Below are 23036 nucleotides of genomic sequence, written 5' to 3'. Positions count from 1 at the left end.
TGCCCCTCTTCTTTACTTGTACTGATAGGAGCCTCTCTCTACACTGTGGTCCTTGATACTTCAGTGCCAGCGCAAATTTTCCTTTTCAAGAGGACAGCTAGCTATTTGCACCTTCCCCTCATCCAAGACCTGGTACAGTTGTATTGATATGTGGGGCATCACCCTGGGAAACTTACTTGCCAAGCACAAGGGAAGGCATGAGGGTAACTAGCTGTTCATGTAGGTAAGCAACATCTCACTAGATTTTCTGTCCCTTGCACTTCCAATCTAAGAGACTGCATATCCTGGTGTCTATGTGGCAATGGGGTTAAGAAAATTAATAGGGAGTACAGTCATTTGTGGCCTCATAGTGGGGGGTCTTCACCTCTCTGGGCTTCCATTTCACAATTCTGAGTTGGCTCAAGCTGGGACTGCGACTCTAGGGAATCAGGGGGTCCCCTTCCCTCCCTCCCAAATCAAGACCCATGCAAAACACTGGCAAAGGAGCCAAGTTTACATGTCTAAATTTTATTTTCTCCAAGTCACAATGCCAATCACATATGTGCACCCTTTAAAACAGTAACAAACAAGAACAATACACATGGAGAAACTCTTGCAACAAAACACAGTGGACCAACAGAGACAACTGTCACAGTGTCTTAAGGTCTGGGAATCTGGGCATGTGGCCCACTGGCTTGAGGAGACATCTTCAGGTTTAAGGCAAAGGGAACAGCCTACAAAAGGCACAACCATCAGCCACCCCTGGAACAATCTCTTAGTTGTTTCCTCCTTGGGGGTTACAGTTTGAGTGCCTCTTTCCCCTCCCACCCCTGTGACTCAGAGTGGTTAAGCCAGCTGCTGAAGAGAAGGAACAGAATTAGTGACATTACTTGGGGAGAGACACAGCTGCCACCTTCTCCCTCAGGTTCTGTAGAAGGACAGGGACAATGGCCAAGTTACCCCTGGCAGTCACAAGTGCTGCAATAACAGGAATCTCTTCCAAAGAGGCAGCAGGGGAGTGGTTCAGCGCCATAGATAAGAAGGAAAGGAGGGAGGAGCCCTTGCCCTGAAAAGTGACTGGCGTCCTTAGGCTTTAGGCCCAGGTGTGGTACCCTCTGTCTGCAAGGACAGGAGTAATAAAACTTAGGGAAAACAAGGTAGTAACATCTAAAACACTTGTAGCAGGAAAGACACGGAGAAGAGCAATTGCAAAGGACAGGGAAGACCGCTGGCTGGGTAATATCTGCCTCTAGAGAGATGCATTGGTCCATAGCAACTGGAAGGGGTGTGGTAGAAAGGATGTAAAGAAAAGCAGAGCCCTCTAATTCCACTTACCTCAAAGACTGAGCCCTGAGGACTGTGTGAATACACACCCCTAAGGTGCAAAGGGTCTCACTCCACCCTCCCTTTCTCACTAAAGCATCTAGTTTGCCATCTCTCTCCACTGTTGAGACTCTGCCCTTAGTAGAGAAGTGAAGTCTACCAGAGTACAGAGACTGATGAAGGCCCAGAATTCTAAAAACCGAAGAAGAGGGACTCCTACCACACACTTTGAGATCTTCTCCACAACGGGACACTCTGTGCAGACAGCTATGTTTCCATAGAGTTAGAAGAGTTAAGAGAGTCCAAGTATACAATAACAAAGGCCAACCAAAAATGAAAGGCCAGCTCTTTGTAGACTTGGTGGGGGAAGACTGGCTGGTAAGGTCTCAATTATCTGGGATGCAGGGAAGAGCCAAAAGGGAACCCAGAGAAGCTAGCAAACCAGAGAATGAACTTGTTTCATTTAAAGGCAGAGAGAGAGAAGGGGGCGGGGTGTGTGTGTGTGTGTGTGTTAAAGGAATATTAATTTAAGAATAGCAAGCCAGGCTTTAAAAACGAACATCTTAGAAAACAAAACAGGATGGAGCTTCCCTGGGAGCAGCAGATGCTTGAATTTCCCAGGAGAAAGTGAAGAAGAGCAAAAGATGTGGGCTCCTAGATGTAGACTCAGAAGCCTGGGCTGTCTGGATCTCTGCTCCTCTGAGCACAGCCAAGTCAAAGAAAGACTGAAAACGGGAGGAAGTCCACTTGCTTCTCCCTTTCTCCAACAGAGCCTACCCTCAGAGGAAGGCAGGGGTTCCCCCCATTCAGCTGCTTGCTGGTAGGAGCCATCCTATATCTTCGAAGCCCTCCTGGTAGTAGACAGCCAGTTGTTTTCTATCCTGGGTTCTCACCTCTGCTGTCCTGACAGGGGTGAGAAAAAGGGAAGAACCACCAAAGTGTTAGTGGACCTTTTGGGTATTTATAAGCTATTTCCAAAAAGCCACATTTCTAAATAATGTATATTAAAGTAATATCCCTAAAACAAAACAAAACAATAAAACCCCCATGGTCTTTCTCCTCCATGACCTTTAGAATTAGCTCTGCTGTAACACCTCAAATTTAGATTTCCCCTTTCCTTAATAAGGAATGCCCTCCTGCATTTTTTCCTTCCAGCTTCCCAAATAAAATGCTACCAAATTAACAGTGGTTTTTACTCAACCCTGCTCAGTGCATTCATAAAACAAAGAAACTGGCAAATTCTGGGACTCCTCTAAGCCTCCCCCTGAGATATCCCATGATTACAACTTGGAGCACTAATTAGGTGACTGTTCAGCAAGTAAGCATAAGCATTAGTTTTAAGAATGTTCTGAGTCATATTAAGTTGTACACTTACTTTTATACGATGTTAGATTTAAAATATTCAGAAATTCATATTAACTGGAACCCCTGCTTACAACCTGAAATAAAGTTGGAATTTGTTATCAGGTCATTATTATTAAAAAAGAAAAGACCATTTTCCATAGAAACACACCCAGAAAAGGAGAGAAATCTGAAGAAAAGGAAAGCCCACTGAGGTCGGATGTGCCCTAAACATCCCTTGTTTAGAGCTGCTTCCCTAGGAGCTCTCATACCTCAGGTGGTGGGGGCTTGATGGTGACTGGCTGGGGAGTCCTCCGGGGTGGGGAGGGCTTTGGCTGCACCTGCTGCTGGGCGGGGTTATAGTAGGTCACTCCTCCATATACCTGTGATGGGGCCTGGGACCCCAATAAGCAAGGAGAAGAAAAAGGAATTAATTCATCCAAACTATGATAAACAGGAAACATTATTCAGGCACAAAAATAAGAGCATTGAGGAATTTATAATTTTTTAAATCTCTAAGCTGCCCCCCTTTAAAATAATTATTCATTTCTGCCTTAATATGTCCTAATAGGGTTCTTACTTCTTCAAAGTACTACCCAGCTTTCTCTAATTCCTACCATCAGCTGACAAATGGAAGAAACTGAGCTCAGTGGTGACACTCCAGATACCACATGGTGTCAACCTTCTGGGAGTTAAACAGTACATGGAGGGGTAGGGCTGGTAAGTAGAATACAACTTCATTATGCAGTTGAATAAACAGCAGACATGCGCACCTAAGACATACTAAAATACTTGAATGAAACACCATTAAAGAAATGGAAGAGAATAAACAGATGATGGGCATCACATAAGCTGCATTTCTAGCTCCTGACCACCAAGAGGCGTCCTGACACCACATGCAAATCAGTGGCATTGAAATGTTCTCTCCAATTCCTTGAGCATTCTCCTCATACTATATTCCTGTCTGATTTAAAGGATGTGTACTTAGGAAAATCTCATTAGCCATCTCACCTGTGTGTTAGGATATAGATGAGGCGGTGGGGGGGGAGGCAGTGCCCCTGGAGCATAAGGGTAACTGGGATTACCAAAGTTCATGACGCCTGGAGCAGAAAAGTAGGTAGGAGCAAGCAACTGCTGAGGTGGTGGCTGTCCTGGAGCCATGGACACTGGTGGGGGATAGAGGCCTGGATTGGGCAGAGGTGCCGGTGTCTGGTGGGGATGTAAACCTGGACAATAAGAAAACAAAAACTGAAATAAAAGGTAACACCATTTCCATGGGATGGCCTGGCTGAACTGCTCACCACAAACTGCTCAGGATGGAAGTCCTCAGGATGGACCCAAGAGGAGTTTGTTGCCCAAGCAGCCGAAGTGGCCAGCTTCATTAGCAAGCAGCACAGAGCTCAAGAGGATGGGGTTTGTGAAGCCCCCAACACATATCCTCAAGTACTGGAAGCATACAAGCAGAGGCGCAAAGCTTACCTGGGTGGGGAAGGTGCATTTCTGGCTGCACAATCATGCCCTGAGGAGGCAGTGGGGCAGGGCTGTCACCATGGGTATAGATTGGTCCCTGGAACTGCACTGTAAGATATCACATTGGGACTCTCATAAACCCTCACTCTTCACATCACATGGACAAGTCTCCTTGACCCCCAAGCCCTTTGAAAAGATGTTCTCATTTCCATGTGAAGAAAACAGCAACCAGAGAATGTTTGTTAACCACAAGGAGAGGTCAGAAGGGAAATTCAGGAGGCAGGAGGCTGGTTTCTTAGTTCACTTCACCCTGCCAAGAAAGATACTCCAACAATAAAAATAAACTCACATGGATCATAGTAATGTCCCTCCATGATACTGATGTGCACAGGAGGGGCAGGGGGCTCCGGCACAGGTCTTTGCCGTTGAGATGAATAGCGTTTGGCTCGCCCACCCTGGACACCCTGAAATAAAGAAAGAGGTCTGAGCAAGAAGACTTCCAAAAGGCTGACTCTTGTATCATGTCCCACCCTCCTTTAGGTACTGCAAAACACTTACTTGGTACATGGCAGTGTTAAAAAAAAGTATTTGCAAAAAGAATTGAAAAACCAATGAAAAAGCATCAAGATCTAAACCCAAACCCTGTACCCTACATTTCGGGAGACCCAAATTAAAAGGGAAACATGCGAAAACTGACTTAGTTTAAACAGTGAATGAGCTGTGACATGCAACCCCCTGCATGTGCCCCTTTCCCCCTTCTGTACCATTTCTTCCATCCGGTTAAACTGAGGTGGAGGTCCTGCTCCCATGTGTATGTGGTTGGGCATACCTGTAATACACCAAAAAAGTCACTGCTGCAGAGCAGACAGATGTGAATGGGACTCAAGATACCATCAAGAAAGTGACAGGCTGAAGAATCCCAACATGGGGAATGGCTTTCTTCCTTTAAACTAACAAAATTCCTTTTAAACTATGTCTGCTTCCTGTCAACTCCAGCATTTGGAAATTTGCCCCCATTGCCTGCCACCTTAATACAGCAATAAAACCTCTGAACATGAAAAAAAAATTACTTCAGTAATGCAATTCAGAAAATGCAAGTTCAAAATTTTCCCATCAAGTATTTCCCTGAACAGAATCCCTGGGAGGTTATAATTAGCATATTACATTATCAAACATCTTGAAAAATCTCAGCCCTGAAGTCTCTGAGCAACAACTAGAGAGGGGAGGATGTTCTAAATCTACCTGATTATTCCTGGCCACAGAGGTCTGGGCTAGAAGTATAGGAAGAGATTCCCCTCTGGCTGAAGATGACTCAAGACAAAAGGGAATGTTCTAGAGACTGTCTTCCAATGGTAATAAGGCATTGGTAGGAGAGTGTACTCCTCTATCCAAAGATCAACTCCAGGTCCAGTTTAGGCTACCCTGGTTTTCGGTGTTCAAAAATTACGCACACCAGATAAGAATGCAGAAATTGCCAGTCCAAATGAGGATTTCCAATCTTTGAGTTCGATTTAGATTTCAGAAACTAAGGAAAAGATCCTCTAATCTATCTGACTGGAGGAAGAAAAAAAGGATAGGGGAGAGGGGTGGTAGATAGGTCCTAGTCACTAGCACTATGTTGTCCAACAGGATATCCACTAGCCACATGTGGTTATTTAAATTTCAATTAATTAAAATTAAAACTTCAGTTTCTCAGTCACTCTGGCCATATTACAAGTATTCAAAAGCACCATCAGTACAGAAAGTTCTACTGGGCAGCCTGGCTCTAGAAGACCGAGGAAATTAGAGAGGCTTTCCTTTCAAAAAGATTAGGAGATACTCATCCAAATTCAAATGCAGTTTCTGCCTTGAAACATTTAACCATTAGTTCAAATAATAAGAACACTGCCTTCTTCCACTTTTTCTACAGCGACTGGTAACGGATTCTGTACTCAGGAGCTCAGTACTGATGACTGATCAGTTAATAGTAAGCAAAGTAGTGGGGTAGTCTTGTGCAATAGATAAAACTGCTCTGAGGTTTTTGAATGAATATACCTATGAATCCATCTGTTTCTTGCAGTTAATGAAGATATTGTCAGACACCACACCTCTGAGAGACATAAGTCCCATGCCCCTAAGTCCAATGATACAAAGGGGAAAAAGCGAGTCACTATCCCTAAGGTACCTACTCCGAAGCTCACGTGATTGCAGGAATGAAGGCTGCCCTGGGCTCCAATTCTGTTCTGTTATATTTAGTTGTGCCACATCTTGTTCAAGTCCACCTGTAGTAGAATCCACTGGAGCCTCCCAGTTCCCAGTCTTAGCAGGTGGAGGAGGCGTAGTTTCTGGGACTGGAGGTGCTGGGGTCAGCCCTTCAGGTGGAGGGGGCACCTCCTCTGCAACCTTGACTGCATCTCCAGCTTTGACCCTGGTTCTTCTTGCCCGGGAATAGGATTTCTTCTCAATAGGCCTGTCAGGAGCTGGTGGTGCAGTGTCAGGAGCAGGATTTGGTATCTCTGGGGCTGCCTCTTCCTTCTCAGGACTACCAAGCACTTGAGCATCTGCTTCTGGAGATGGATCCCTTACTGGAGTCTGCTCCAGGCGCCGTGACCGGTAACTAGTCTCATGTTTAACAGTCTCACCAGACCTGCCAGCATGCTGCCCGCCAGCTTCCATAGGCCTAAAACCAGCACAACCTTCCTTGAAGCCTCCAGATCGAGAGTAATTCCTGGCAGCAGACATGCGGCCAGTACCTACAGCATTCCTGTTGATAAATGTCCTTGGTGGTAAGGTGCCCCCAGGACCCTGGTGGCGATGGGACTTATTTGGCCGCTCCCCAATCCAGTTTGGATCTCTTTGTGGAGGACTCCCAAACCTGAACAAATGGAACAGAGAAATAACAAAAGGGACCACTAGAGACATAAACTGAGGGTCAGGGAGACTTCCTATATTCCTCACCCAATTACGGGCCAGAATAGCATTTTTTTTTTTTTTTTAATAATAGTGTTTATTTATTTTTACTTGTTGACAGTTTGCTTTATTTATGGCTGTGTCGGGTCCTCGTTTCTGTGCGAGGGCTTTCTCTAGTTGTGGCAAGCGGGGGCCACTCTTCATCGCGGTGCGCGGGCCTCTCACTATCGTGGCCCCTCTTATTGAAGAGCACAGGCTCAGTAACTGTGGCTCACGGGCCCAGTTGCTCCGTGGCATGTGGGATCTTCCCAGACCAGGGCTGCGAACCCGTGTCCCCTGCATTGGCAGGCAGATTCTCAACCACTGCGCCACCAGGGAAGCCCCCAGAATAGCATTTTAAAAAGCAGAGACCTGGGCTTCCCTGGTGGCGCAGTGGTTGAGAGTCCGCCTGCCGATGCAGGGGACACAAGTTCGTGCCCCAGTCCGGGAAGATCCCACATGCCGCGAAACGGCTGGGCCTGTGAGCCATGGCCGCTGAGCCTGCGCTTCCGGAGCGTGTGCTCCGCAATGGGAGAGGCCACAACAGTGAGAGGCCCGCGTACCGCAAAAAAAAAAAAAAGCAAGAAAAAAAAGCAGAGATTTTCTCCTGTAAATATCAATAGTGTAGGCTCCAAAATTTCCTCACCTGGGTTTCCGAATTCTTCGGGGTTTGATGTCATCAGGATTGTGAGCTGAGCGGATATCATAGCCATAAAGAGCAATGAGCTCCTGTCGGGACTTTGGAGCCTGTTCATCTTCCCGAAACTTGTCATGCTCCCAGCGACCCTCATCCTTCCACAGCTTTCGTTGACGTCCCTTGGGTCTGGTTGAAACAAGGGAAAAGTGTCTTAGGTTGGCAGATTCTGCCAAGTAAAGATGTTCATGGGGCTTCCCTGGTGGCACAGTGGGTGAGAGTCTGCCTGCCGATGCAGGGGACACGGGTTCGTGCCCCGGTCCAGGAAGATCCCACATGCCGCGGAGCGGCTGGGCCCGTGAGCCATGGCCGCTGAGCCTCACGTCCGGAGCCTGCGCTCCGCAACGGGAGAGGCCACAACAGTGACAGGCCCGCATACCGCAAAAAAAAAAAAAAAAAAGATGTTCATGAAATAAACAGGGTTGGGCAGGGAAACAGTAGGAACTCAGGTATTCTCTCCATCTTTCCCAACAGGCTATACAAAACAGGCCTTCCAAAAGCAAGAGTGAATCACAGCACCTCAGGGCCTGCTGGGCTCAAATGTAACAGGAATAGAAATGAGGAGAGACTTCACTTCAAACTACTCAGCACTCTGGAAACATCTCTCTCCTATAAGGCCACCTATGCAAGTATTTCAAATCCCAGAGGTTTTGAGCCTCAGATTAAAGAAGGCAGTGGAAGTGTGGCTCTGGATCCCAGCTCCTCCACCAAGAGTTACTAAATATTCTAAGCCTTACTTTCCTCATTTGTACAAGAGGGATAATCACAGTACTTACCTTAAAATGTTGTGAACAGTAAATGAGATAATACAAGTAAAATACTCAGCAAAGTGCCTGGCATATATTTCAATAGTAAGCACTAAATACATACTAACATACTACAGAGCAGTGGCAAGTGGCTGTTACCTGACTTCCTCCTCCTGAGTCTGCCCTCGAAGATCATGCTCAAAAAAGAGCCCTTTCCGGGGTATGTATGCTGGGTTCTTCCGATCTTCATCATCATCCAAATGCTTAGGGCCATTTTTACCAACTTTGTTCTCCACAGGCTCTGTGCTCTCCTATCGGACAGATAAAGGACTCCTTACTCACTCCAAAGTTAAGAGCTCCTATTCCAGAACCCAAATGGAGGCCTTTGGTGGGTACTAACCTGTCCATCCCCACTTTGCCTCTCTCCAGTCACAGTGCCTTTGGTATCAGGCTTTTCTTCCCCCTTCTCGTCTTTTGCTGAAGAATTAGCAGCATCATTGGCTTCTGATTTCAGCTCCACTTTGGAGTTTTCCTCTTCACTGTACTCCCCTTCATCACCCTGAAAAAAGTTTCCCTGTCAGCTGTGGAGATAAGATCTGAATGGTGTATTTTAAAATTTTCCATTTTTTAAAAAAATTTTCCATTCTTTAGGAAAACATTTTCTAACGAATTAAAAGCAAACACATCAATATTCTTACTAAAATTTCTAGAGAACAGAAACATTGTTAAAAAAATTAAAAGCACATTAAAAATATATATATACAGGGAATTCCCCGGCGGTCCAGTGGTTAGGACTCCATGCTCATGCTTTCACTGCCAAGGGCCTGGGTTCAATCCCTGGTCAGGGAACTGAGATCCCACAAGCCGTGCAGTGTGGCCAATATATATATGTATGTTTATATAGATTCCTGTAAGTTTTCCAGGAAGAAATGCAAGGGTCTGTTAACAGCAGCAGCCTCTTTCATTCACTAAGCTTATTGTGATAATCATTCATGATGTCAAATCATGCTGTACACCTTCAACTTACACAGTGCTATATGTCAATTATACCTTAATAAAACTGGGAGAAAAAAAACCCAAAAACCAAAAACAGTGGCAGCCTCTGGGGAAGAAGTCCAGGGGATATGGATGGGAGGCTTTAAGTGTCTAGCATACAGAAGGAGCTTTATCTTTGTTGATAATTTCTCTCCCTCTCAATGAATCGTCTCTTTAAACATGCAGTGCCTGATAACTACACTCTAACTCAAGCTGTTAATTCTCTCATCTCAAAATGGCTTAGAACAGAGATTCCCAACCTTTTAGATTATATGAACCCCTTTTTAGGATCTAAAATTTTCATGGATCCCCATGAGACAATAGCTCAGTATAGTATCCACAAATTGAGAAAACATGTAATGACAAACAACTGCTATACATTCAATAATACTTTTAAATACATTTATATTTTATTAATTCATATATATATTCAATAATAGTAGTACATAAAGGTGGGAGATGTCGATTTGGTCTACAGATGAGAACACAGCTAGTGAATTTGCAACCCTTTATAATAACTCCATGATTTCCCAAGGCACTATTACTCTCAAGTTGGGAAATAGTGGCTTACATTTTTTATGTCTATGATATAAATACTAAATTTTCTGTAGCGTGAGAGCCCCTTAGCAACAACTCTGTCCAGAATAAAATTATAAAATTATGACTTGGAAAACATTAGAAGGACTTGTACAATCACTGCACCTGAGAAATGAAAAAAATTAAAGCCCAAATGCTCTCTCTCCTCCACTTTCTTCCCTCTCTTAGCACAGCAAGATTGGATAATCCAATCAATTATACTTCAATTAAAAAAACAAACAAACAGGGGCTTCCCTGGTGGCGCAGTGGTTGAGAGTCCGCCTGCCGATGCAGGGGACACGGGTTCGTGCCCCGGTCCGGGAAGATCCCACATGCTGCGGAGCGGCTGGGCCCATGAGCCATGGCCGCTGAGCCATGTGGCTGGGAGAGGCCGCAACAGTGAGAGGCCCGCATACCGCAAAAAACAAAAAAACAAAAAAACAACTGGATAATCCTGCTTGTGACATAGAAGTGTTAGGTCTGCCCATACAAAGAAGGGTCCCTTAGGCCATCCTTTAAATAGGGGCCACTAGAAAGGGTTAGGCGATAGAGGTGTAGCTAGTTCTAGGTAGGGAAAGGGAGCAGCTAAGGCTCCTGCTAAGGGGGCTGGCTTTAGACTAAAGTTACTCTCATATCCTTGTCATTCCAAGATTTGGACCTAAGGAGGCAGGGCTATAGGCCAGGGGAGGTAGGTTTAGAGACCTATGAGGACACAAAGAAATGGATTCAAGGGAAGGTAGTTTAGTCCCCACTGCTGGGTTAACATGTAAGGGTATCAATATACCTCTGCCCCTCTGGTATATTCATGTACACTGGTCTCTTATTCTCCTACTGGGTCTGACACTCAATCTGTACCAGACCCTCTCCTGACTCCAGGTCCAGGATGGCCTCAGGAATCTGATCAAAGATACTCACTGAGACTCCTGATGAAACAAGAAGCTCTCAAGTTCTAAGTTTTTGACCTTTTTTCAAACAGGGCTAAGATTGCTGACTGGCCCAGACTAGTCAGTTAATTCCCCTTCCCCTTTATTCCCTGCTCAGCATCAGGGCGTTTCTGCCTCTAAGTGTTTTGGGTTAGGAGTCCCAGGAAGGTGACACTGCTATGAAACCACAGAGTTCAGGGAGACTGCTTGACCACACCCACACTATGAGAACCACACCTTTACCTACAGCTTTTTAACAACCGAGTACCCTTGATTCTTCCCATTTCTCCTCGATCACAAGAAGTTTTCTCTCCTCTTGAGCTGGGAATAGGTGGGTGGTAATCATTCAGTTCTTTCCTTGGTCCTATGTTCCCTGCAGGTTCTGTAGCAGAAATTGCAAGAATCTTGCTTGGGGGACCTCCCTGGTGGTCTAGTGGCTAAGACTCCACATTCCCAATGCAGGGGGCCCAGGTTCGAATCCTGCTCAGGGAACTAGATCCCACATGCCACAACTAAGACCTGGTGCAGCAAATAAATAAATATTAAAATAATAATAATAATAAAGATTTCATCTTTAAAAAAAAAATGTCTTCCTTGGTGTGTATGTGACCTTAATTCACTACTCCCCCCCCCCCCCGCCCCAACACTGACTAAATTCAAACACCTTAAAATAGTATCAGCATGATTAATGAGAGAACTTTGTTTTACGCTCTATCCCCTCTTAGTCTGTGGTGGAATGCCAAATGAGGCAACTCTTTTATTCCAAATGAGAAACTAATTTTGTTTCCAGGGCAGGACAGAAAGATACAAATAGCACAGTGCTGAGGAGACTCCAAATTAGCATCAAAGTCTGGTGTAATGGAAGCCAAGGTGCTACCCTAGAGTCAAGCTTCTTCAGCTATGGGCTGACATCAAAACCCTTTACCCTACTGCTGACTCTCCCATTCAGTGAACACCCTTCCCAACCCTAAAGCCTAGCTTTCTACTGAAGCAAATGCTTCCCTGGCAGAATTCTCATGCAAAGGTTTTAGCTCATTTTTTCATTCCCCACATATTTCAGAGTAAGAGGTCGACCTGGTATCTTCCTCATTCTCAATGTCTCTTCCAGATCTAACTCCTCTGCCTCATTTAAAAATTTTTATTGTTTTTAATTTATTACTTATTGAAGAATAGTTGAATTATAATGTGCTAATTACTGCTGCACAGCGAAGTGACTCAGTTATACATATATAAACATTCTTTTTCCTATCCTTTTCCATTGTGGTTTATCACAGGATACTGAATATAGTTCCCTGTGCTATACAGTAAGATCTTGTTGTTTATCCATTCTATATATACCAGTTTGTATGTGCTAATCCCAACTCCACCTCATTTTAAACTGCTGTTTCTCTGAGGCTCCTATCACCTAGCTATACCCTGCTTCTCGAAGGTTAGGATTACACCACTTCACTTTTATGAAAGACCTACAGTAGCACTTGTTTTCACAAACTGAAAGAAACTTGAAGATAATTTTTGTTTTAAGAAAAAAGGCAAAAGTGAAAATTGTACTCAGTGTTTTGTTTTGTAGTGAGCTGTCATACTGGCAGCTCCACACCCCAAGCAGAAATAGTGGCACCACCAAGCTCCTGCCCTGGGAACTACACTCAGCCTCTCAGCATCAAGCTACCACAGCTTTGAACTGTGTCTGTGAGCATCCGTGCTTTATGTCGATTTATTCTGTGCATCCCTTGGCAAGATGTGTCCTAAGGTAATTGCTTCTTTGCTTTAAGCCATTTCAGCTCACAGGGACGCTCTATCAGACCAAGGGGGAAACTGTACCTCTATGCCTCTGCCTGGGTCCACCTTGTCATTAATTTGAAGACTATGGCAAGGAGCTCACAGTTTTCACCTCCACTTTGGTCATCCACTTCCACGTACACACTTCAGTCTTACCTGGAACTGCTATATACATTTTCTTTTTTTTTAAGTAAACCTGATCTACTTTTAAAAATCTTAAATTTAAACACCTCAGACTTTGATCAAAACTGCCACATGGGGGACTTCCTTGGTGGCGCGGTGGTTAAGCATCTGCCTGCCAATGCAGGGGGCACAGGTTCGAGCCCTGGTCTGGGAAGATCCCACATGCCCTGGAGCAACTAAGCCCGTGTGCCACAACTACTGAGCCTGCACTCTAGAGCCCACAAGCCACAACCACTGAGCCCACGAGCCACAACTACTGAAGCCCATGCGCCTAGAGCCCGTGCTCCGCAACAAGAGAAGCCACCACAATGAGAAGCCCGCGCACCGCAACAAAGAGCAGCCTGCACTCCCCGCAACTAGAGAAAGCCCGCGGGCAGCAACAAACACCCAACGCAGCCAAATATATATATATAAATAAATAAATTTATTAAAAAAAAAGCCACATGGAAAAGAATGAAGTTAGACTCTTACCTCACCCCTTATACAAAAATTAATTCAAAATGGATCAAAGAGCTAAAATATAAGAGCCAAAACTATAAAATTCTTAGAAGAAATTATGACTTTGCATTTGGCATGGATTCAGCAAAAGCTTCTTTGATATGACACCAAACACACAAGCAACAAAAGAAAAAACAGATATATTGGACTTCTTCAACATTGAAACCTTACACCATCAAGAAAGTGAAAAGACAACACACAGAATGGGAAAAAGTATTTGTAAATCATATATCTGATAAGAAACTTATATCTAGAATATATAAAGAACTCTTACAACTCAATGATAAAAAAAACACCCAATTAAAAAAAGGACAAGGTATCTGAATAGCCACTTCTTCTAGGAAGATACACGAATAGCCAATAAACACAAGAAAAAATGCTCAACATCATTACTCATCAGGGAAATACAAATCAAAATGAGATACCGTTTCATACCTACTAGGATGGCTGGAATCAAAAAATCAAGACAATAATAAGTGCTGTTGAGAATGTGGAGAAACTGGAATTCCCATACATTGCTGCTGAGAATGTAAAATGGTGCAGCTGCTTTCGAAAACAGTTTTGACAATTCCTCAAACAATTAAACAGTTACCACATGACTCAGCAACTCCACTCCTAGGTACACAACCAAGAGAAATGCAAACATACAACCACACAAAAACTTGTACACTAACATTTACAGCAGCATTATTCATAATAACAAAAAAACAGAAACTCAAGTGTCCATCAATGGATGAATGGATAAACAAAATGTGGTATATGCATACAACGTAGTATTATTCAGCCATAAAAAGAAACGAAGTAGAGGGGACTTCCCTGGTGGTCCAGTGGTAAAAAATCTGCCTTCTAATGCAGGGGACATGGGTTTGATTCCTGGTCAGGGAACTAAGATCCCACATACCACAGGGCAACTAAGCCGGCGCGCCACAACTACTGAGCTCACGCGCCTCAACAAGAGTGCCTGTGTGCCACAAACTACGGAGCCCACATGCCCCAACTAGAGAGAAAATCTGCACACCACAACTAGAGAGAAGCCCGCACACGGCAAAGAAAAATCCCACATGCCTCAACGGAGACCCTGCATGCCGCAACTAACAGCTTGGATGAAAACCTTGGAAACATTATGCTAAGTGAAAGAAGCCAGTATATTATATTATGTTGCCATATAATATATGATTCCATTCATATAGAAGGCCAGAATAGGGAAATCTCTAGACACAGAAAGTATATTTGTGGTTGCTTAGGGCTGGAGCGAATAAGGATGGAGGAACTGTGGGGGGCAAGTGACAGCTAAAGGGTACAGAATTTCTTTTTTTCTTTTTAAGATTTTTTTGATGTGGACCATATATGTATATTTTAAATTAATTTATTTTTTGGCTGCGTTGGGTCTTTGTTGCTGCACGTGGGCTTTCTCTGTGGCAAGCAGGGGCTACTCTTCATTGCAGTGCGCAGGCTTCTCATTGTGGTGGCTTCTCTTGGTCAGCACAGGCTCTAGGTGCATGGGCTTCAGTAGTTGAGGCACGCAGGCTCAGTAGTTGTGGCTCGCAGGCTCTAGAGCGCAGGCTCAGTAGTTGTGGCACACGGGCTTAGCTGGTCCGTGGCATGTGGGATCTTCCCGGACCAGGGATCAAACCCACGTCCCCTGCATTGGTAGACGGATTCTTAACCACTGCACCACTAGGGAAGTCCCCAGAATTTCCTTTTGAAGTGATGAAAATGTTCTGAAACTGACGGCGGTAATGGTCACGCATACCTGTATATACTAAAAACTGTAGAACTGTACACTTTAAAGGGGTAAGTTGAATGGCACATAAATTATATTTCAATAAAGCTGTTAAAAAAAAAAAAAAACGAAAACCCGCCTGTTATTCCTGTTCTTCCCCAGTTACTCCTTTACTCTCTAGTCTCCAATTTCTTACGTCATCCACTCCCTTGACATTTCTACCTTTTCCCTACCGATCAGTCCTTTCCCACATTCACTTTCCTCTCTCAACTCTGTGACCCCTTCATTTCAATCACTACTAGTAATTCCCTCAAGTCCCCTACTCCCATGTGCCCAAGACTGGATCAACTATCTTTTTCTAAGCTTACAACCAGACTTCTGATCATCACTAAAGGGAGTTAAAAAAAAAAAAATCATACAACTTCACCCATCAGTGCCACCTCCAACCTCAACTACTCAAACTTCCTTTAGTCTCACAATTCCTACACTGCCCTTCCACCAACAACCATTCTTTACGTTTTTCCTTCTACTTCACAAGGAAAACAAAACAAAGGGCACACCAGCTTCCTCCCCATATACCTTTGCTTCCCACTTCTCTATAATTACAATGGAAGATGTTTCCTATTTCTTCTCATGTACTCAGTCAAGGACACCAATACACGCATTACCTATCCCCTCCCTTTCCTCTCCCTTTCTACTGATTTCTTCACCCTTTAGCCATACTTTATTCTCCAACTTAAAAAATAACACCAAACCCTCTCTTGACGTTACAGCCTTCTTTCCAGCTACCAGCTCTCTAGCCTCCCCTTCATAGGCTAATCTCTTTAAAAAATTTTCTTGGAAAAAAAAAAAAAATTTTCTTGGAGGATTCTGCGAAAATGGCAGCAGCATAGTTTTTGATCTCTTCAAATCTCCACATGAAATGGGAGCAAGATCAAAACACTCTGGATAACATTTACAACAAAACTAGGTTACAAGCTATCCCCCAGGACCCAAAATATAAGCACATAAGAGCAAAGCATCAACAGCCACAAGACATGCATCAGATTGGTATCAGTGCTGGAAAAAGCAGAGAGCACTAAATGGACCTGAAAACAAAAGAACCCTGAACTAGTCAATAGAAAGCAAAACTGAGAATAACAGTTGAAACCAGAAGGGGTTTTACTGTCTCCAACAGAATGTGTGTTTAAGGGTCCTGCAGTAAGAAGGTCTGAAAGGGTTAGAGCAGTCTAACCCTTCTGAAATCTTAAAACCAATCTAGCTGCCAGGGCTCCCCTCTAGGAGAGTAACACACTGAAGATAAAACTGTTGAGAAGGGAATCAAATTCAGCAGAAGAGGGATAAAAGGAATGAAGGAAAGAGAAGGTCCAAAACAAGTTAGAGAAGGGAACAAAAGCAGAAAATCTCAGAAAGTAAGCCATCATATATATATTTTTTAACACTACAGAAAAACAACTGAAGAGGGAGCTCTATGAAGTTAGAAAAAGTTACTCTGAGCCGTACTTCCTTCGAAAAGATCAGGAAAACTAATTTTTAAAATCAACAAAGGAAAAATACAGAGATCAAATCCCACATAAACTTGCTATGAGGAAAAAAAAAAAACGTAGAATAGCATTCCTACAATGAAAGCATGCCAAAAAGACATGCATATCATATCAAAATTGTAACTTCTATTTCAAAATGAGCAAAAAAGACATTAATATTATATAAGGCATGAAAGAACATCAGTCAGAATTAGAAAAATCCAAAAATGAAATGAAAGAACTCATTCATTCAAAGGGAGATATTAGAAATTAAAAAAAAAAATTCATTTCAAATACAAAGTCTAAAACTAGAAGGAACACAAACAACACAAACACAACAATAATGCCTTATGAGAAATTAAAAGTGAAAAGGAAGAAAATATTTAAAAATCAACAGAAAATGAAGAAACAGATATAAAGGATTACAGAAGAAGGGTCAAACACTGAAGACAGGAAAAGAATATTGGGATAGAAGTTCCATGACATACTGTAGAGCACATCTCATACCTATGAACACTGATCCAGAATGACCAACTCCAGGACAAATTCTAATAAATTTATTGGACTTAAAGAAAACATACTGGGAATATCTAGACAAAAATAGCAAGTGACTTATAAGGGAAAGAAAATCAGGTGTTCACCAGTCAGTCCGGTGCAAGATAAAAGCTCTGGGTCACACTGGTATTTTTCCAAGGGTATCATGGAAAGACAATTTGCAAGAAATACAAAGGACAGAGAGAGCATGCTGAGTTGTACTATGAATGAGTGACCATCAAAATCTTTTCAATGGATACACTGTAAAGAAAAGAAAGGGATGAAAAACTAAACTGCAGACTAAGAGATAGATCAAAATTTTAAAAATAGGCAAGACTAAAGTGTAGCATCTAGGTATATACAGTTAGTAATCAACAAGAAATTCAAGCAAGTAACATTACAATGAAAGGCAAGATATCAAGTCTACTTCTCTAATCTAGACAAGTGCTGTCCAACAGATCTTTCTGGGATGATGGAAATGTTTTTATTTATGCACATGTGGCTACTTAAAATGTAGCTACTGCAACTGAGGAGCTGAACTTTTCAGTTTAATTAATTTAAATAGCCACATTTGGCTGGTGACTACCCTATCAGACAGAACAGAACTACACCTCTCTCTTAAATTTCAGACAATATATACTAGATATTGCCACATCAAAGTCCCACATGTTCCTCAATCTCAAAACAACCAAAACTTAACCCAACACTGTCCTTCCTGAAATCTCCTCCCACTGTGGTCTGTTTCTTAGTGAATAACAGCATTCATCAACCTGGGAATCCCTTTGACTCCTCCTTAATTCAGGCTCCACATTCAATCAATCAAGAAGTTCTGTTAGTATCACCAAAATATCTCTCAAATCTATGTCTTGCTAGTGCCACTGCCATGTCCCTTCTTTAGGGCACCATCACGCTCCTTGGACTATCCTAATAACCTTTTAACAGCTCTGTCTCCAGTCTTGCCTCATCCACAATGCATCCTCCACACTTAAGCCTCCAACAGCCTTTCTTTCTTTGCTGTTAGAGTAACATCCAAACTCATTTATAAACAGAATGGTAAACTCCTATAAAGTCACAAGCACCAAACCTCACTGAACACTCCATACTGCCTGGCAGTCTTTCTGATGTTTCTGTTCTCTAGTGACAACTGCAAACATTCCTCACTCCAAAACCTCTTATCTCCTTTTTACTCTTTGCAGATAACTTTACCATTGACTTCAAAGAAAATAAATCATCTCATCAATCACCACATTCTGTCAATTCCATAGCCTAAATAACTGTCAGTGCTGTCCACTTCTATTTTCACTGCCACCACTCCACTCCATGCCACACTTCCTACTTTCCTAGACTTCCACAGTAGCTTTCTTAACTAGCTTTGCTGTCTCTAGTCTTGCTCCCTTCAGATCAACTCTCCCCACTGCACACAAAATAATGGTTATAAAAATAATAATTCTAAAATATTACTGTGCCTCAACCTGGGATCTTGTTAACATACAAATGTCTGAGTCTTCCCTCCCTCTGCAAGATTGTTTCAGTAGGATTTTTTCATGTAGGTGTTCCCTGGATCTGACAAACACTGCTTTAAAATTTAAGTCTAATTCATAACCTGTATCACACTCTTGTTTAAAACCCTGGTACACTTTTTTACTTCCTTAGAATAAAATCCAAATAGTTTTCAACCTGGCTTATAAAGTACTTTAAAATTTGGACTGAGATTCATCCTTACCACCAGTCATACTAAACCTTTCATATCCTCCAACTCACCATGGAGTCCATCCCTTCTAGACCTTCTTTCCACACTGTTCCCTCTGCTTAGAAAATTCTACCTGGCTAACTCCTACTCACCCTTCAGGTCTCTATTTGAACATTCGCTCCTGTAAACATTTCCAAACACCCTAAACCCAGTTAGTTGTTCCTGCTATGTGCTCCCAAAGCACCATATGCTTCCAATAACATGGCATTTACCAAACATTATTGTAATTACTTAGTTAACTGTCTATATTTTCCCCCTCTGACCTGGAATGTACTGCTAAGTTCCATGAGGGCAGAACCATGCCTGTCTTTTATTCCAGTGCCTAGTACAGCTCCTGGCTCTGAGCAGGCACTTAATAAAGAGAAGGAACAAGTAATCCCTGCATGATCTGGCCCCTACTCACTAATATGCCCTTATTTCTTGTATCCATCCTGTCCCGACAATGTTCCAGCCACACCAAACTACTTTCAAGTTTCCAAATATTTAATCTTCTCTCCCGTCTCTGGGCTTTTGTAGCGGTTGTTCCCTCCGCCTAGAACATGGCTTGCTTGGCTAACTCCATTCATTCTCCTCTGACAGCCTAAGATGGACTCAGTACCCGGCCATTAACACCCTACTTAACCCTATCCCCTAGCAGTTGTCACCAAGTCCTACGATTGCCTCACTGTTTGTCTGACTTCCTTATTAAGTTGTAGGATTCCTAAAGATAGGAACTTTGTTATATCTGTTGCATCTCCCGGGCTTAATGGAAAGTCTAATATGTAGCAACAGTTCTATAAAATTTATAGAATAAACCTTTGATCCACAATCCAATTCCTCCTTATATCTCAGGGCTCTGTTCAACAACTCCAGTAAACAAATAGCCATTCTGATAGCGTCTCTAGTAGTTTATCCAATCAAAACAAGTAAGTTCACAAACGTCTGGCTTAGGGAAGCTTTCTGCTAAAGACCGAAAACCTTATCCACAAACTGAGAAATGTTTCTGACACAAACCACTCAGAATCCTACCCTTTTAAGGTCTTCAGATATACTCAGAAAAAATATCCAACTGGCTGGCTTCACTACCTAGGCATCATGAAATGGAGCGTCAAACAACCTGTAAAAGGCTTCAAAATGTTCTCATTCTCTCATTTAGAACCTTATTTCCTTTAGATAGGGTGAAAAGCCAGCTATTAACAGTATAACACATGTGGCCTGAAGAAGCTTACACCAAGCTTCCCTCCCTATAACTGAACAAGACCCTTTATAATAGTTTTCAGAAGCACAAATGAAGAATGCACAAGAGGAGTAACAAGTAGGTGATGGTACTTTTGAACCACAGGTGCGTACAGTTTTTAAAATACACTTTCCAACCTACACCATAGGAAAAAGAAACTATCACACTCACTTCTGAGTCTTCTGCACTTTCATAATCCGAGAGAACAGCTGAAAGGAAACAGAAACATGTAAAGAAAAAAAATTCAACACAAGTTATTATAATTACATCTCCCGACTGCCTGTTGCGGATCAAGCTAAAGCTCTCATTTAATTCTGACTTCAACCTATGAGGGAGATAAAATTACAGTCCCCATATCCAGACTGAAAACAGGTTCAAAGAGTGACTTTGACTTTCCCAAGATCATACTGCTAAAACGTACGCTTTTAAGCCCTATGCTACAAAGAGCCACTTTGCGGCACCCTCCCCCAAATCCTTACAGTCTGAGAGGATGTCAATTGCTGGAAACAGCTGACCTGAGTTTATGGGCAAACAACTCTGTCAGGATGCTACTCACCATCGCCCTCGATGCCATCTTCACTCTCCTAAAAGAAAGGAAAAGACATGGGTTAGTTCTGTGATTTCCAAAGGGTGAGAGCTGAAAACCGAACACAAAATGGTTGGAAAGGGGCACGAGGAAAGGTACATCTTTAACAAGCAGCATCCGAGGGAGGTCCCGTCTATTCACCTCCAGTCCCAATTTCTGAATAAACATCCACTACCCATCCGCAGAAGCTCTGCCCTCCCCCCACAAACCGCTCCTCCTCGCTTGGGGCTCCGGAGGCAAACCGCACTGGGATAGCTCTCTTCTCGAACACGTTACGCCTCAGCATCTACCGTCAACTCCCAGCCTCCCATCTTCACCTACACCCCGCCCGCCCCCCGGCCCGCCCCGCCCGCCCGCCCGCCCGCCGGCCCGCCCCGCCCGCGCGCACTCACACACTCCGACTCCTCAGCGCTCTTGGCGCCCCCGCTCTCCAACCGCCGCAGATGAAGGGCCCCGGCTCGGCCTCCGCGCTGGGAAAGCAGAGAGCCACTGCCGCCGCCTCCAGCGCTACCACTACAGCTCCCGCCGCCCCGCGCCGGGGAACCGCCGCTGTCTGAGCCGGAAGCACCAGATTCTTCGTCCTCGGTGTCCTGCGAAGCGCGCTGCCGCCGCCGGTCCGCCATCTTACGGAGAACAGCCGCCGCCGGCCAGCTCCTGACGTATCCCGCCCGTCGCAGGGGCTGCCGGGAAGCTCGAGACCTGGTCCCAGCATGCTTCACTTGCGGCGCTGATCGCCTGGCTCTTCAGAGGGAGGGGCTGGGGGCGGAGCTGGCGCGCTGCGACAAGTTTGCCGGCGAGCGGGATTGCGTAAGTCGGTGACGTGAGGGGGCGTGACGCGGCCCCTGACTTCCCCCGGTAGGGCACCGGGCAAGGGGGGAGTTGCACTCGGGCAGCCTCCTTCGGCTCCACGCCCGGCCATCTTGGGCTTTCTGAGTGGATATCGTTGACCTGTCACGGCTTCACTGCGGCATTGGAGTTGTTTCATGATTTTCTTTTTCGTTTCTACCTACGTTTGAAGCAGGTCGTTTGACTGAATTCGTTTGCTTGGTAAAATCACGAATCAAGGGAAACCTCTGAAGCCGTTGTGCTGCATCAGATTTGTTACACCAGCCCATTTTAAGCTAAAGGGCGGAGGAGAAACCAGTTGTCCGTAGTGAAGCCCGAGGATTTAGTGTTGCAGCACTACAGTGTTTTCCCTTGTATTCTCATTTACTCTTCCCTCTTCAAGTGTCTTCCCACCCCAGCCATCACCTCTCCCAAAGCGCAGGCTGGTATGATGGTAATCTTACCAAGATTTTAGAACCGATTTTAAAAAAGAGAATCATAGGAATGGGCATTTGGTTCAATATCCTGACATGATTTCCTTCTTGTTAAGGGCATGCCAGACGGGTAGATGAGGGAATGCTGAGATTTTGGCAACACATTTTTCAGCAATGAAAAAAATCGGTATATTTGTTTTGTACCATAATAAAAACATATAAGAAGCGTAAGCTATTAGTGCACCTACAGGAGTACACATTTTAATAATACACACCAGAGAAAGGTCACTATCATAGCACAGGATTCTGTCCTGTGTAATGCTTTTACAAATGCTATGGTTAAGGATACTGATGTTTATCAAATTTATAGACAATATGAAACCAGAAGGTATTCTGAATGCCTTCAGAGATATAATCAGGATCCAAACAGATCTCAGCTGGCTAAACAAGTGGTCAAATGTGACAACTTGTAAATACAGCTCCAGAAACCAACTGCCTGAGTTCAAAATGGAGGATGTGTGATCTAATAAGTGTTTACAGAAAGAAAAAAAAAAAAAGACCCAGAGGATCCTATCTATCTCAAAGTAAATTGATATAGTAAAGCTGCCAAGTTTAGTGTCTAAATAAGGAAAGTGATAGTCTGCCACTTTGCCTTTCAGTTGTTTGGTCTGGATTCAATTTTTTTTTTTATAAATTTATTTATTTATTTTTGGCTGCATTGGGTCTTTGTTGCTGCACGTGGGCTTTCTCTAGTTGCGGAGAGCAGGGGCTACTCTCCATTGTGGTTTGCGGGCCTCTCATTGCGGTGGCTTCTCTTGTTGTGGAGCACGGGCTCTAGGGCACAGGCTCAGTAGTTGTGGTGCACGGGGCTTAGTTGCTCCGCAGCATGTGGGATCTTCCCGGACCAGGGCTCAAACCCAAGTCCCCTGCGTTGGCAGGCGGATTCTTAACCACTGCACCACCAGGGAAGCCC

General features: G+C 43.8%; 1 protein-coding gene across 1 annotated transcript; it reads right to left on the bottom strand.

The window, feature by feature from the left end:
• Positions 1 to 491: 491 nt before the first annotated feature.
• Positions 492 to 22571, bottom strand: CASC3 (CASC3 exon junction complex subunit). The gene is made up of 14 exons (XM_079904844.1): positions 21197 to 22571; positions 20775 to 20802; positions 20390 to 20427; positions 8882 to 9040; positions 8641 to 8792; positions 7688 to 7864; positions 6282 to 6967; positions 4878 to 4942; positions 4463 to 4577; positions 4123 to 4221; positions 3655 to 3869; positions 2916 to 3038; positions 2678 to 2741; positions 492 to 2205 (listed from the first exon to the last, which is right to left on the bottom strand). The coding sequence occupies exons 1-13, from the start codon at positions 21425 to 21427 to the stop codon at positions 2718 to 2720; spliced, it is 2112 nt and encodes a 703-aa protein (XP_079760970.1). The 5' UTR covers positions 21428 to 22571; the 3' UTR covers positions 492 to 2205; positions 2678 to 2717.
• Positions 22572 to 23036: the final 465 nt, after the last annotated feature.

Source organism: Stenella coeruleoalba, assembly GCF_951394435.1.
Source record: "Stenella coeruleoalba genome assembly, chromosome: 19".
Classification (NCBI taxonomy): Eukaryota; Metazoa; Chordata; class Mammalia; order Artiodactyla; family Delphinidae; genus Stenella; species Stenella coeruleoalba.
The sequence above is the reverse complement of the archived record's forward strand: the minus strand, read 5'-3'. Positions and strand labels throughout refer to the sequence as shown.